Below are 16,873 nucleotides of genomic sequence, written 5' to 3'. Positions count from 1 at the left end.
CTTTGAGTAGTTCCAAGGTCTGCTCTAAATTATGGATGTCTGCCTACATGGGTATTAAACAGATTGGCATGGCTGCCTGTGGAACACACAGGAGCCCAGAATAGCCATAGTCTAGTGTACTCTGGTGGCACCTTTTCCTGCTCCTGAGACATTCCTGACATACCTCTATGCCTGGAGCTATTTGGAAATGTGGCATAGAGTTAATCTAGCCTAATTTGTGGGGATTCCCCAATGAGGAGCTCCATCTGGATTCCAGCCCCTTTACTCCACCCAAGTGGTGTAAAGAGCCCAGACTGCAATCCTGAATAAGTGAGGTTAGGGCAGAAAATCAGAATCAGCTCTTGATTTCCATTGCCCACTCATAATGTACCTTCCGCTGTCTTCTCCTATTCTTGCATGGGGGGGTTAGATGAAGAATACAACAGATAAAACTGATTGTGTCTATTTTTGAACACTCTCCTATAGCACTTTTTGTTTGATCTATTACATAAGTTTTGGGAAGCAAAGTGAAGATTCTTAGAATAGCAGATTACTTGCTTTCTTCTACATTTGTTCCAAATGCATAAGATTGCATTTGAACAGCTGGATAGTACACGCCACCCTCACACATGATCATGACATAGGATCATACTGAGCCTTTGGAGGACACTGAGGATTCAGAGCCAATGTCTGCCCTTACATGTCATGTAGCTCCTGAAGTCACATGTTCAGATTTAAGTCATCCTCAATAGTTTTCTTGAATCAATCTTTATATTCGCAAATAACAATATTAAAGTAAGAAATGAAGCTGATTTGCAGAAAAGAAGAGGAAGAAGTTCCTGTTACTTTTACAGGGATAAGAACTAGATGGTCATATGTCACTGTCATGTTGCATATGGTTGCATGAACTGTGTGCCACTTCAAATACAATCTTACGCTTTTGGTCTTTTACAGCTGTTATTTGACCAAATTAAGAAGAGTAGAATAAACCCTGAGTCACCCATTCTTCAATTACCCCATCTATTGTATGGTTTCAGAGTAATAGCCGTGTTAGTCTGTATTCGCAAAAAGAAAAGGAGTACTTGTGGCACCTTAGAGACTAACCAATTTATTTGAGCATAAGCTTTCGTGAGCTACAGCTCACTTCATCGGATGCATACTGTGGAAAGTGTAGAAGATCTTTTTATACACACAAAGCATGAAAAAATACCTCCCCCCACCCCACTCTCCTGCTGGTAATAGCTTATCTAAAGTGATCACTCTCCTTACAAAGTGTATGATAATCAAGTTGGGCCATTTCCAGCACAAATCCAAGTTTTCTCACCCCACCCCCCCCACACACAAACCCACTCTCCTGCTGGTAATAGCTTATCTAAAGTGACCACTCTCCTTACAATGTGTATGATAATCAAGGTGGGCCATTTCCAGCACAAATCCAGGGTTTAACAAGAACATCTGGGGCGGGGGGGAGGGTAGGAAAAAACAAGGGGAAATAGGTTACCTTGCATAATGACTTAGCCACTCCCAGTCTCTATTCAAGCCTAAGTTAATTGTATCCAATTTGCAAATGAATTCCAATTCAACAGTTTCTCGCTGGAGTCTGGATTTGAAGTTTTTTTGTTGTAATATCGCAACTTTCATGTCTCTAATCACGTGACCAGAGAGATTGAAGTGTTCTCCGACTGGTTTATGAATGTTATAATTCTTGACATCTGATTTGTGTCCATTTATTCTTTTACATAGAGACTGTCCAGTTTGACCAATGTACATGGCAGAGGGGCATTGCTGGCACATGATGGCACCCCCTCCTCAGACGTTCTTGTTAAACCCTGGATTTGTGCTGGAAATGGCCCACCTTGATTATCATACACATTGTAAAGAGAGTGATCACTTTAGATAAGCAATTACCAGCAGGAGAGTGGGGTGGGGGGAGGTATTTTTTCATGCTTTGTGTGTATAAAAAGATCTTCTACACTTTCCACAGTATGCATCCGATGAAGTGAGCTGTAGCTCACGAAAGCTTATGCTCAAATAAATTGGTTAGTCTCTAAGGTGCCACAAGTACTCCTTTTCTTTTTGCATCTATTGTATGTAACTCTTAGTAGTTTTCTCGTGTATAGTAGATATGATTAGATAGCCGGCTCGTCACTCCAGGGATTGGGTCTTCTGGTATGTTTTGTTAAGTGCCTAGCAGCCTGTGAAGTGGCTGCCATGAATAAATAATAACAATGAAGAATGCAAGTTATAAAGTGCTTCCATAAATTTACTAAAGCCCTGATTATTCCTTTAAGACATTTTAAGACTTTGGGGCCCCACTCCTGCAATTTACAATGCATGCAGACCACTCATACATTGTAAACTGTAGGGTAGGGCTTAATTCATTTGTACATAAAGGGCCAGAATGTCATGGGCATGTAGCAGTAGGGTATATAAAATGGGGAGGGTGCAAGATGCACTCCACAATGGCCACCTACAACACTACTGAGAGTGCAATCTCTGCTCCTTCCTACCAACTCTGTGAAAGCTAAGGCCCAAATCCACAAAAGCATTTAGGCTCCTAAAATAAAAGTTAAGACCATAAATACCTTTGTGGATCTGAGCCTCGGAGTAAAATCCTTGCCTTACTGAAGTCCATCAAAGTTTTGCCAAAGACTTCAGGTGAGTCAGTATTTCAGCCTCGCTGCCTAAAAGGAGGCAGCGTGAGAGCACAGTTGTGACTGCTTCTCCCCAGCATAGTACCTGGCCGGCAGAGCTGGTTAGGGGCAGAATAGGCAGCTTGCTATATCCCATTCAAAGTAGTGTAGCTTCTTCATGGGCCTACACAGCTGAAAGTACCACAGTCACAAACTATACCTAAACCATCTCCGAATCACCTATGTCGTATTATTAGTAAAGAAAACAGATGTTGGAATAATTTTCTTCAGAGACTATGATGCAGTCTGAGTGATGGAACCACATTAAAATGGATAGATGGCACTTATTTGTGTTAAAATATTACCTGTTTTTTATGCACCTGGGGCCCAATCTAGTGGGAAGCACCATGGTATACATAGGGCACTGGACTAGGAGGCCTGGGTTCTATTCTCAGCTTTGCCATTAACCTGCTCTGTGAATTTTGGACAAGCCACTTCACCTTTCTATACTTCGGTTTCCACTCCCACCCTTTGTCTGTCTTGCATATTTGGACTGCAAGCTCTTTGAGTGCAAGGAACTCTCTCTTACTTTGTGTAGAGACAGTAGTTAACACATGGGGTCCCTGATCTTGATTGAGGCATCTTGGAACTACTGCAATACAAATGATAAATAATGTTAATAACAACATTCTGAAATCCTCCCTGCAATTTTACTCAGGCAAACTCCCAATAAAATTTGTGGGAGTTTGCCTAAGGTTTGAGTATGCAAAGAACACAGGCTCTGCCCTCCAAACAGTAAGAGTCATCAATGGAAATTACAATCTAAAATAAGAATAAAGGAAATTGTCAACCACCAGTGAATTTCCTTATGAAAGGGACATTACACAAATAAAGTGTTGTTAAAAAAATCAATTTTATCAAACCTTAAAATTAACAGAATTGTTTTCAGGATGGCTTCAAATTTAAATGACAACATTTTTGTTTGGATGTAAAAATCCCCCAAGCAATTTGCATCCAAAACATTGCACATTGTGGTACATGGATGAGAACCAGAACCAGAACCTGACCTTAAAGCTAAAAATGGCTAGAAACAAACAACGAAAAAAGACTAATTTATTTTTCACTGACCAGTCTGAATAAAATGTTAAAATAAAATAAAGGTAAACAAAGAGCAAAGGACCAACCGGAAAAGGTAAGTGAGATATGAAAGATTATTTAGTGTGTAATAATCTGAACACGTCAGTGCTTAATTTGAAATTTGAATTAAAAGATGTGCACGGGGTCCGGGGGCTCAAGCAATTAGGTGCCGGGGATATAAACTGCCAATCCTAGAGGGGGAAGGGGGGTAGACCTGGCACAAATTAAGCCCTGGAACGCGACTGTGGGTAGCACAAGGAAGGACGCTTTTCTAAATATGAAATTTTCAATCTGTCCCTTTCTGGTGCTGAATATAAACTCAGAGCTAGCAACTGTATTAATGGGCTCTCCCCACTCCCATCAGTGGCATGTCTTAGCTCACACCTCTTGACCAGGACTATATCCAACTCATCTGAACGGGGCGACTGAAAAGGGAAGCGGCATGTGGCATTCACTCACTGCCCTACTGAGAAGCAACAACACAATCCTCCCTCCCTGTTTTCTAAAGGCAGAAAACCCCAGGTGGGGCTGGGATCCCTTCTCTGCCTCTGCTTCCTGGACTGGTGCAGCCCCCTTGTGCTGGAAATGGCCCACCTTGATTATCATACACATTGTAAGGAGAGTGATCACTTTAGATAAGCTATTACCAGCAGGAGAGTGGGGTGGGGGGAGAGAAAACCTTTTGAAGTGATAAACACCCATTTTTTCATGGTCTGTGTGTATAAAACATTCTCACTGCATTTTCCACTTTATGCATCGATGAAGTGAGCTGTAGCTCGCGAAAGCTTATGCTCAAATAAACTGGTTAGTCTCTAAGGTGCCACTAGTACGCCTTTTCTTTTTGCAAATACAGACTAACACGACTGCTACTCTGAAACTCCTCTATCCCTTTAAATTGCCGCAGGGGCCGCAGCCCGTGCCGGAAGGACCCTGGGACTGCAGCTGGTGGTGGCTATTTATACCCGGGCCGGAGCAGGGGGAGCCGGATTACGCCTCTCAGTGCGAGCGTGGGCAGGGAGAGGCCGCGGCGCGCAGGGGGCGGGCGGCGGGATTCCATGTCTCCTTGAGGCGTCGGCTTGGCTGTGCAGGGGCTGGGTTTGGGGGTGACCTGCAAAGGGGCGTTTCCTTCCTGCCATGGATGCAGCAGGGGCCTGAAGGTGCCCGCCCAGCCCGAGGCGCCCCGGGTGGCGGCGGTGGCGGCGGCCGCGCTAGCTCCGAGGATCGTGCCCGTAGAGAAGCTGCCATGGCCACGGCCGTGTCCTCCACCCCGGGAGGCAGCGGGCGAGCTGTGGGTCGCTCGGCCGCGTTCTCCCCTCTCAGCCCGACCCGGCTCAGCCGGCTGCAGGAGAAGGAGGAGCTGCAGCAGCTCAATGACCGCCTGGCCGCCTACATCGACCGGGTGCGGGCCCTGGAGGCCGATAAGTCCGCGCTGCAGCAGCGGCTGGCGGAGCAGGAGGAAGGGAGCAGCCGGGAGCTGGGCAACGTGCGGCTCCGCTACGAGACCGAGCTGGCCGATGCCCGCAAGGCGCTGGACTGCATCGCTATCGAGCGGGCCACGCTGCAGGTGGAGCTGGGCAAGCTCAGCGAGGAGCACCGGCAGCTGCACGCCAGGTCGGTGTCCCCTCCCTTCCCTCTGCGCTAGCCGGGCTGCGAGAGGCTGCTCTTCAAGGCCTGGCCCCGTCACATGGCAGGGGGAGTATCCTGTGGCTCCAGCGGCTACTGGGAGCGCAGCCTCCCCCCCCTTCTCTTCCAATAGCTAAATGCCTCTCGAAATTCCCTGCTGGTCTCTGCTCCTGCAGGCAGCTCGCAGACTGGTGCGTGCTACTGACTGGGATTTCCTGGGGACCGGTGCTTAGCGCCTAGAGACAACTAAATCTGCATCTCCCAGAACTGATAAAAGTATAGGGGGATCGCTCACCTGTAAACAAATGACAGGCCTCAACTGTGTTATGAGGCAGCCCGGTTTTAATGGATTAACCGTGTGGGATATGGCATATAGATGCCTGATTTAACTGACTCCTGTCGAGAAGTACCTATTAGGTTAAGACTCCTACCCTAATGTGTCCCTTACATGCCGATATGTATTCCTACGGTTTAGCTGTTGACTAGGTCGCTAAAGTATTCCATTCCAAACCTGTACAAGACCCTTGCCCGCTCTTGGCATAAAGCCTGTGGGTGTTCCTAGACTGAAGCAAATCTTTTCTCTACTTAACTACTTTCAGCAGCTTACAACTCTTGGGCTTGTCCTGCATGCTTGGTTTTGGTTCAGAAGTTTAAGCTTCATAAAAACTTAATCTCTCATTTTGTGATTGGAGAGCAAGGAAAGGGCTGGTGCCAGTTCTGAAATTTTTCAGCTACTTTTAGTGTTTAGATAACTCCGCAGGCTTTGTTTATGGAACCTTAGACTTGGCTGATCTGTAATCCTGTGAATTGGTGCTTTTTACTTTCTGAAGCAGCTAGGCTTTAGAAATGACTTTACAGCCTCCTGAAAATGGTGAAGTGCTTACATATGCAGTGCGTTCAGCAAAAGATGTACTAGATCGAAGTCCTAATATTTAGAGGTGCTTGTTTCTGTGCAGTCTAACTGCAAGCATCTCCGATGTCTTGGAACAACCTTATCTTCCTGGCTGTCATGAACATGATATGCCCTTTAAATAGCTTAGAACTCTTATAGTGTGAACAGTATCCAACACTCTTCCTGCAAGCAATAACCATTAGTTGTTTATCTTGGTTTACTACCTAGTGCTTAGTACAACTCGTTTAATGTATATTAAGAAGTGAGATGCAAGTGCATACTTAAATGAATAGTGGTAACTGACAAGTCAGTTGCAGGATGCTTGAAAGGAATGACTGGCATAGTCACACCAGCTCACTCAGTCTCATCGCATTTGCAGGAGAAGGATCAGAACAGGAGTGAGGGCACAGGAAGAGAACATGTGTATTAAACAGGAAGATACTTGGTGTAATTGGTTTTAGAGATACAAATAACTCTGAATATACAAATATAATGGTTGCACCTCAATGTGTAATGCAGTGATGCAAAATGGGGCCTCTTAAGTGAATCTTATAAATGTTTGGATGTCCTCAGATCTTAGACACATAGGTGAACCCCAATGTTTTCTTTCTTTAGTAAAAAACAGGCTTTGAAAATACTGGCTTAAGCTCTTCTAGTCAATCTGAGATCCACATCTCCGTTTGAGGACTGAAGGAAGAATAAAAATAACTGTATACGGTGGGGTGGCATCCATTATTCCTAGTAGCGGGACTGTCTTAGTGGTTGGCTAATTATGAAATGGCTTATACAATTCTAAAAGCCAGCATAGCTGTTGAATGACTGTCTATGTTAAGGAGTAATGTTTAATTTGGTTTTAAAGGAGTAAAGTAGCCTTCTAGATGGCAGGAATATGGCAGCACATTTCCACAAAGGGAAGATGTGTCTAATAAAACTCAAACCTGTAGAATAAGAATTCCACATGAATGGGAACAGATGACCTACAATGTCTGTCCTCTTGCTCATGACTACACAGGATAAAGATTTATTTGAATTTTATAGTAGCTGTTGGCAGGGGAATCAATTGTCTTAATTTTTTGTATTAACAGCAATAATACACAATTCTACTGTGAGATAGGGGAGAGAGGACAAACTCAGTGTCCAATTGGAAACCCTGGCTTATAAACTGTCACAACTCATCCACTTTCCAGATTGTTTTCACCATGAGAAAATAAGGGATTGTTCCTTACAATCCTAAACTTGAGCAAAGGACTGTCTGACAATCAGAAATGTCACTTTCCAGTGTCTGTTCTAACAAATCTGTCATAGCTGTTTGAGGCCAGAAACCTTATGGTGCCTTCAATGAGTCCTCTTTTGTGCTTGGCCAAAACCACATAGCCACTTCCTGCCCTAGCACTATTTATTGCTGGGGGAAAGAGGTGGGCATGCCATACTTTCCAGTGCATACCTTCATGGCCCCACCAAACTCCCTACACTATATATTTTTTTCCACATAAAAATCACTTTACCAGAATCCTCTCCTGGATGCTGGGGTCAGATCTCCCTCTGAGAATAAAGTGGAAGTGGGTGAGCCTGGCAGCCCGTCTAGTCCTGAGGCAGAGGCCTACTGGCTGTCCGATACCATTCTCCTGGCTCATCTCTTCTCTCCTCTCCCCTCCCCTTCCACATTACCACACTCTATTAAGCCCTAGGCTCCAGTGACTGAGCATGTTTCCCAGTGAGCATGCTCAGCTTTGTGCCCTACTCTGACCATAGCCAGGATGGTGGTCTCTTGGGGCCAAAATTCCTCCCTCTCTCATGGGTGGTGCCATTACAGGCTGCTGGCACTTGGATTAGTGGATGGCCCCAGAAATGTTTCCTGTCAGCTGGAGCTGCTTTACCAGAGATTTGGCTAAAGTTTGAGGCAACAATTAAACATCCCTAATGTTAGTGTCTGCCTGAGCCAAGTAAGATGCTAAGCAGGTGCCTGGTGTGACACGGGGGTGTAACTAGGGTGACCAGACATCCTGATTTTTGGGGTCTTTTTCTTATATAGGCTCCTATTACCCTCACCCCTGTCCCAATTTCACATTTGCTGTCTGGTCACCCTAGGTGTAACTGAACTAACAGTTCAGCTGACTGAAATTCCCCCTCTGTCCTGGCATTACATGTTAAACCTGGGCTTGAAAAACTTACCAAATGTGCTAGTCAGAGAAGTAAATCACCTAGCCCAGAGGAAGATGTGAAAGAAAAGATTTTAAGGGTCCTATTTGAAGGTCAAAGGGGCAGTGCCCATTCTCACTCCCAGCTGGTGAGAAAAGATTGTTGGCATTTCTACCACTGCTGCCCTTTCATAGGACTCACTTTTTTTCCTTCTCTCTGGCTAGCAGATGTCATATTTTAAAGATCTGTCCTCTAGCTACTTGAAAGGAGAATTGCTCTCACCATTGTCACAGCCACTGCTACAAGAGCTTCTAGCTGCTGTCTGTTCCGAAAACGCTCAATGGGAGATAGTGAAATTTGTGACTACTTTAGATGGGTGGGTGGGGGTCAATGCCACTGCAGTGAGCACTGTAAGAGCATGTACAAAATGATCTAGTGACTCTAGGGTACAATGAAATACAGATGTCAATGTTTGCATGCGGGTATTGTCTAGTTTACTCTTTTGGGTGGTGGTGGATAGTGAATTATACTCCAGTGCTACTCTTAACCTTTTATAAATAGACAAGAAAGCAAGATTAAATAAGTTCCCTTCTCACCAGCAGTAAACTTATGAATGTAAAACTTTCACTTGCAGGAATTCTAAAAAAGAAGCTGACTTAAACCTGGCACAGGCTCGTATAAGAGACCTTGATGCTCAGCTGAACTCCAAGGAAGCTGACTTAGCAACCGCTTTGAGTGGAAAAAGAAGTTTGGAGGGCAACCTTCAAGAGTTAAAGGATCAAATAGTCACTGTAAGATTGTTGCATAGAATCTACCCTATTTCATGGCTGATACCAGAATTTCAGTTATGATTTCCCATACTGGACTCTGTATTTTGCTTTGATTGCTGTTCAATCTTATTGTCCCCAAAAAGTTCAGTTTTTAAAAACTCATGAAGTTTGTTGTACTTAATAGGTAAGGATTGGGAGAGACAGACTTACAGAATTTTGATGAAAGCACATATCCTGGTCACCCATCTGCGCTGACCAAAATATTGTGCCATGGAATCCTGTTGCAAGGCTCGTAACCCTGCTTCATAACACGAATTTTTAAATTATAAAGACAGAAGGGCCACTGTCATCTAGTTTTCATTTCTATAACTGAAGGACCCTCTTTGGTCCTGTCCATGTAGATGAGACTGAACTTTGCTCTTAACATGCAGTTACAGCCTGTGTAGCCTCCCCTGAAATGGCATACTAGGGAGAGAAAAATTCATGTTTACCTAGTCACCTGGATTGAAGGACCTTCTTACTGTATCTTAAGTACTTTACCCTAACTTTAAGAGGAAACCCTCTATCCATTTGATGTTTTTTTGTTAAAGGCTCTTTCTTACTGTAAAAATTGCCTGAAATGTATTAAGTTTTGGGTTTAGGATTTTATTAGCTCAGTTTAGAGTTCTTTAGGGGTTGGAGATTAATATAATACTGCAGTTTGGGGTCTCTTAGATATGAGGTAAGTGTCTGTTTCACTAGGATGGTTTAAAATGCTGCCATAAAATGTAGACATGTTGGCTTAGTGTAAGAATTACACTTGCAGGATATAATTGAGTTTTAGAAGGAAGACTTAATTATAATAAATGCAAACCATCTATTGGCTTCAGGCCTTTGGATTTTCATAATTCTCCTCTCAAATTAAGAGGCTTGGATCATTTAGTGTTATGGAGGGAAATGACAATGGTCTTGTACAACTGATAATCCTAGCATAACTGGGTGCCTTGGCTGGGTAGGGTTAGAAAACAGTAGTTCTACAACTTAGCTGGTCAGTGATTAATGAGGCTTCTCTATACCTGGTTTAAGAAGCCTAGTTCACTCTGGAGATCTGATCACTTATGGAGCAGAAAGCAGCCCTGTTCCATTAAGCTTTATGGGGCAAGACTGCAAGTGTCTTCTGTGTGAAGAACACCAAACCTATTCTGGGCCTTATTGATATAAATTAATAGTGAACTAAATCGGAAAGGTTCCTTCCTTTACTCAAAGTTGTTGACTGTAGGAGTAACTCTAAAATCTAATCTTTGACTGTTTAGTGTAAAAATGTCACTTCTTGCATTCTGACCTACAACAAAAATCTTCACTTTCCTAGCTTAAGTTGGCATTGGAAGATACCAAGAAGCATCTCCATGGAGAAATGTTGAGGAGAGTGGACCTGGAAAACCAAATGAAAACTCTGCAAGAACAAATGACATTCCAGAAACGCCTTCATGAAGATGTATGTCTAAGTTAATTTTAGCAAGGATTTCCTAGATGCCAATTGCTATTGCCCCTGGATACCCTTACAAAATCAATGTTAAAATGCACTTATTCCTAAAAAGGTAACTAGCTGAATCAACCTTATGACCCTCTGCCAGCCAGCAAAAGCCACCTAGGTGGGTAGACTCCAGGGATGTGCATAAATTTAGGTAACATCAGTATCTCATATGATATTTGAGCATGTCTCTCCTTCCACGTCACAGCTTCATTGAAATCCAGTAGTTACTATTGTATTATGCTAGTGTAAATCACCCATAAAGTCTAAGTTTATTTTCTAATACATGTGGGAGGTGTGTGTGTGGTTTTTTGTTTAAACAATTACCAGCTGGAGTATGAGACTTGGTTTACTTTAGGCTTTCTGCAAACACCTGGAAACCTTTACAATTTTGACTGTTATATTTTTAGCTTTCTCTCAGATTACACCTGCTAAGATAACTACAGTCTAATACTACTTGGATGTTTAATTTAAAAAACAACCAACCACTAACTTCAGAGAACTTAGAAACAAGAACTTGTGTTCCCCTATTTCTTTTTGTATCTTTCATGTGACTCTGCATAATCAGGTTCTATATACTATAGGATTAATTACATTTAGTCTCCATTCAGGTGTAGAATGGAACTTTTAGGATGAAATTTTCAAAAATGTCTAAGTGACTTAAGAGCCAAAATCCCACTGAATTTCAAATAAAGACAAGTAGGGGAAAAGACACTTCTGATTTCATTTTAAAAAAAGCACTACTGTCTTTTCTAGCTAGACTGGTAACTAGGAAAGTGTGACAGCATAATCCAACAGGCAGGGGAATACACTTTCAGCTTGTGAGACCCATCTGGAGATCTTTAAATCAAGAATGGAAAGTAATAGATTTACTATGGGGAAAATAACCCAGCAGGGTCAGATGAACTTGACCTAATGAGCCTTTCCATCTCTAAATCCCCTGTGATTGAAAAACAAATGACCAAGTACTCAACAGTAGACATCTGCTTTAGTATTGAGTATGTGACTTGCTACATTGGTTTATTGTTAAAGCAGTTGCATAAGATCAGTTACTCAAGCTAGCTGTAGCTCATGAAAGCTTATGCTCCAATAAATTGGTTAGTCTAAGGTGCCACAAGTACTCCTTTTCTTTTTGCAAATACAGACTAACACGGCTGTTACTCTGAAACCTGTCTAGCTAAATGGTGGTATTTCATTTGACCTTTAAGCCATATATATTTTTTCTCCTCTTCTAGGAGCTCAAGGAAACAAAAAGATTCCATGAGAGCAGGATAGCGGAAATAGAATCTGGCCGTCAAAGGGAATTTGAGAGCAAACTTTCAGATGCTCTGCAAGGACTTAGAAAGGAGCATGAAGAACAAATTCAAGAATACAAAGATGACTTGGAGCGCACATTCAGTGCCAAAGTGAGTCTTCAAAAGTTGCAAATCAAATGAACAAGCTGTCATGCTTTCTGCATCTTCATATGACAAGGAAGCATTTAACACTTCCTTAAACTAGTTGACTAATGTATTTGACACAGAGTATGGTCCATCTGCTTCAAGGAGGAGAGGCCCATTAATTGAAGACTCTTTCTGCAGTAGGAGCCAGTATCCTGAATCCCTGAATAGTCTAAGATCTGCCAATGGAACTTGCTGTCTGCTGTCACTTCCCTATCCTATAAAATTGGTTGAGATGCATAAATATATACTATCCTCCATAACAGGAATAGTTAGTATGAACTCTAAAACTTTATACATTCCCATCAGCAAACTTCAGTCTTGGTTCTGACGTGCTTATTACAAATATCTAAACTTTCTGCATAATGTTATAGGCACAGGGCCAGGTCAATCATAACAAAGCTAATGTGGTATAATTGAGCAGAATTTACTCTATTGCCAATATCATGATCTTAATTCCTAGGAAATATGGTACTAAAAGTTTGAAACTGTACCAGTTACAGCAGAGTTAATTATTCCTCTAACAGAAATGTGTGCAGACATGTAATGAAGGTAAATTAACTTAATCTACCAGTTTTGGTAGCTGATAGAATTTCAACCTTCCTACCAGGACAGGATTACACAAGTACCTTGATATTAATGGTGTCACCCCCCAGCCCAGAACAGAGTCCAGTTACAATAGATAATGTCACCAAAATACCAGACAGTCACAGGTGAAAAATCTGGAGTGAGATTGGAATCTGGTCCAAGAATTTTATTAACGGAGACACTCCTAGTATTACAAGCCCTCTGTACTATCTGCAGAGACATGCTTGTACTCCTCTGAGTGGATTCCTTGAACTGTTTTTTCTCACTTTCTTCCTGTTTAGTTTTCAACTCACTAACTTTACCTTTACCCTGCTTGTTCTCTTTTCTCAGTAGGGGTCCTGCTGCTGGCTGTTCCAGTTTTTTCCCTTTTCTTAAAGGAACATCTCCTCAAACTCTCTGCTTTCTCTAGGACTAGTTTGATTCCTGAATACCCTGTTAAACATGGCTATATAGGCCTGTTTGTTCCCAAAGCTCTGGTACCAGCACTGGGGTGAAAGAAGCATTTGATTACTGGCACTCAAAGAAACCTATCTAGTGTCCTGTACTGTCCCAAGGCAGCTTCCTACTCCATTAGCCATGGTATGGCTAGTGAACTTGAGTTTCTTCTCTAGTGGCTTCATTTCTGTGCCTTTTCAACTAGTCTGTGTAACAGGAAATATTCCATAGTTTAGGCAGTGGTGGAGAGCTGGATTAGGGTTATGTGATGTTGAATTGTGTCTTGGTAAATTGATTTCAGTGGAAATTGATGATAAAATATCTTCTGATTTTATACCAACTGTGAGACACTCTACATCTTCATACACATGCAACTAAATCTGTATCTGTAAATCACTTGGTAACCCTTTCTACTAGAACAAAGGGAAGGGTCACCAGAGTCTTAATCAGTTGTCGTTAACAACTATTTCTTCACAGATGGAGAATGCCCAACTTTCTGCTGCAAAAAATAGCGACTTTGCCAATGCTGCTCGGGAGGAGCTGATGGAAACAAAGATGAGAGTTGACACTTTGACATCCCAGCTTAATCATTATCAAACCCAGGTACCGTTCTTCAATGAGGTCATTAGATTTTTTCCTTAGTGACACTTGTATTTTCTGCACACTCTCTGCTTCCCCCCTGAAAAAAAATTGCTCTTCTGACTGAGCTCTATTTTTAGCATCTTACTCAAAATAATCACTGATAACTAAACCTATTCATTAAATCTAAGAACTCTGTATTGGAGAACAGAATAAGAGAGTTACAGGAGACCCTGGATTATGACCGTGAGATGCATCGAAGGCGTATGGCTGAAAAAGATAAAGAAATGGTACAAACGCGGCGGCAGATGCAAGCACAGTTGGAAGAATATGAGCATCTACTAGATGTGAAACTGGCTCTAGATCTGGAAATAAATGCTTACAGAAAGATGCTAGAAGGAGAAGAACAGAGGTATGATACAATATGAACAATACAAGAAGACTTTTTCTTCCTCCAACATACCTTCATTCTATAAGTCTATGTACTGAGTGGGAGGGGAGAAACCTGAAGTTAATCTTGTTCCCAGTTGGCTACTGGGAGAACTTCAACTACTGGCTTCAGTATGTAAAATACTGAAGATGGGCTCTATGCTGTAATATATGCAATCTCTTCTAAATGATAAATGCATGGATTGAAGGTACATGAAGTTTCTAACAGCAATTAGTAACATTATGAAGGGACAAAATGGCAGCAAGGGATTCAAACTTTACTATAGACCATATAGTAATGTTAACTCTCAATGCTTTAAGTCCCTTGGCTGCCTAACAACTTACCATAGAGGGTTTGTTCCTGGAGATCTTAATTCCTGCAGTGCCCATGAGGGAAAGAAACTAATGCAACAGCTGAGGGACAGGGAGAGGAGGTAGAAATGCAATAGCTTGCTCTGAACTCTGATTACAAAAATTGGAAAGCAGGCCATAAGCTTTCGCACATTGTTCACTTGGGAGATTCTTTGCCATAAGATAAAATACCACCTTCAAGACTTCAACTAAGCTGGTGTGGGCAGAGGGGAAGCTACACTAGGTCTGGGCACAATGGGGTTGGCACAACTTGCATACCTAACATGGTCACTTCGCTCTTTTTAGGCTAAAATTGTCATCTAGTCCATCTTCCCAAAGTGTTGCAACCCAGGCAACAACCAGCCATGGGCATCGCTTCCTACATGGAAAAAAGAGAAAACTGAAAGAATCCAAAAAGGGAGAGCACAGTGTCAGCTTTAAGATTGTTCAGCATGCATCATGTTCAGGAAATGTGTCCATAGAAGAAATTGACACAGAAGGGAATTTTGTCAAACTTAAAAACAACTCGGATGAGGTACTCCTTCCCTGCTCTCTAATGGCAAATAGCCCATCAAACTTCGACCACCTGTTCCCATGCATAAAACCAATGTCAGCACATTAAACTAAGTGGTGCCATCTAGCCTAGTAACATAAGGCCCAGTTTGTTCAGCATGTTGCTTTTTATTACTCCTCTCTTGATCCTCAAGAACCAGTTTAAATAATATACCCATCTCCATATTGTTCAAGAAATGGTCAATAGCAACTGTTGCTAGTTAGAGCAGCCACAAGACAGTTTGTGGGAAACGGACGCAACTTTACTGAAAAGCTATAGGTCTTTTTGCGTCCAGACACCATCAGTCCAGCTTAATCAAGGATAAAAGCACTTCTGATAAGCTACATAAAGTGCTTAGTGTCAGATAATACCAATAGCTGTTTAGATCCCTTGTAGCTTACTGTTTTAGCTGTGGCAGGGCTCCTACTCTGCTGCCCAATTAATCATATAGCTTTGACCCAGTCTAACTGCTTGGTGTTGGAGGGTTCTGCTCACTCAGTTAACTGTTTCTGTGCTGGGAGGCCTGGCACAAGCCACAGTCAAGATTGATATCCCAGTATTCTTCAACTGGCATGTTAAGAATGTGTGGAGTAACCTACCAAATTAGGTCCAAAGTAGGATCTCCCAACCCTGGCCAGTTAGTGGTTAGCTTTAGGCTGACTACCTGTCAAAGGCTGGACAACATCCACAGCTCTCAGTCACTCTTGTACATTCTAAACGTGACTTGCTGAACCAGAGCAGCAGAGAGTCTACCCAGAGGCAGCTTTTAGTAGCCCAAGCTGCCCACAATCCCTGCCTCGCTCGTGCTGGGAGTTAATAGAGTTTTGTGGAGGGGTTCAGAGCAGAATGCCCAGGTGAAGGTCAGACAGACCAGGAAACTTTTCAACTTCTGACTGCTACAGATTCCCTAGAGGAGTAACAAGTGGAATGGGTAATACTTGTATTGCTGGTCTGACTGAGGACAATTCAGGGGCATAAGATTCCTAACCAACTCCGTGATATCTGTTCGCACAGAGGCTGAGGATCTTGGCACAACACCCTTGCCCCAAGAGATCTTGGCTTCTGAAGGTACAATGCCATTGGATTACCTTCCCGGGGCAGGCTTTCTACTGCCTATGGGATGGACAGGATGATTGTGGACCAGAATGTCTTAAACAGGGAAATCACAGATTTGAAGGATGATTCTGCAAATAAGTGGTTTGGTCCTATTCCCAAAAATTGCAGAGCCCTAGACACTAACAGGGACAGGAGGGAAATTCTGCATTACAAGGGTAGCTTTTGCTCTAAGCAGAGGGTATGACTTGATTAGTTCTTAAAATGGCAGCTGGACTAGAAAAGCTCTGCAATTCAAATGCGTCTTAATTTGTAACACTGCAGCCAAACAAGCCTATGTGAACAATGAACTATAGCTGCAGGGTAGGATAGAGGTTAAATTCTCAGACCATACATCTTGGTCTCAGAGTTCTTACCTTGGGTAGAGAACTTTAGAACCATTCTAAGTGTCTGGAATCCCCTTATTGACTGGGACTGTTAAAGACCTGTCTTCTGAACTAATGAATAACTTGAAACTGAGAAGGGGAGTCTTAATGTGGAAAAGTTGATAATTAAAAAGGGATGTTCTGAAATGTCCCAAATAGTCAGCATAATCCTAGCTGAGAACACATGTAGACTGAAATGGTGAAGAAGCCTGATAGAGGTGGCATTCTTCATTGGAGAAGATGATTCAGTCTGACTTTCATAACGACTATCCTGGAGTAATGTCTCCAAACACTCTTAAACCAAAAGGAAGAAGTGCTATTGACACCTGTTACCCTGA

The 16,873-nt window shown here is 42.6% G+C and overlaps 1 protein-coding gene across 5 annotated transcripts in view; it reads left to right on the top strand.

The window, feature by feature from the left end:
- Nucleotides 1–4,805: 4,805 nt before the first annotated feature.
- LOC144271564 (lamin-B3-like) overlaps nt 4,806–16,873 on the top strand; it is a 31,010-nt gene continuing 18,942 nt past the window's right edge. For all 5 annotated transcript variants that reach the window (XR_013347372.1, XR_013347371.1, XM_077828968.1 and 2 more), the window contains exons 1-7: nt 4,806–5,360; nt 9,038–9,194; nt 10,522–10,647; nt 11,919–12,089; nt 13,623–13,748; nt 13,916–14,136; nt 14,811–15,039. Coding sequence is in view for 3 of the 5 variants with exons in the window: in XM_077828968.1 (XP_077685094.1) it covers nt 4,888–5,360; nt 9,038–9,194; nt 10,522–10,647; nt 11,919–12,089; nt 13,623–13,748; nt 13,916–14,136; nt 14,811–15,039 (1,503 nt within the window). In the remaining 2 variants the exon portion in view is untranslated. The remainder of the gene's footprint in view (nt 5,361–9,037; nt 9,195–10,521; nt 10,648–11,918; nt 12,090–13,622; nt 13,749–13,915; nt 14,137–14,810; nt 15,040–16,873) is intronic.

Source organism: Eretmochelys imbricata, chromosome 10 (assembly GCF_965152235.1).
Source record: "Eretmochelys imbricata isolate rEreImb1 chromosome 10, rEreImb1.hap1, whole genome shotgun sequence".
NCBI lineage: Eukaryota > Metazoa > Chordata > Testudines > Cheloniidae > Eretmochelys > Eretmochelys imbricata.
Note: the sequence above shows the minus strand (reverse complement) of the source record. Positions and strands in the feature narration are given on the sequence as shown.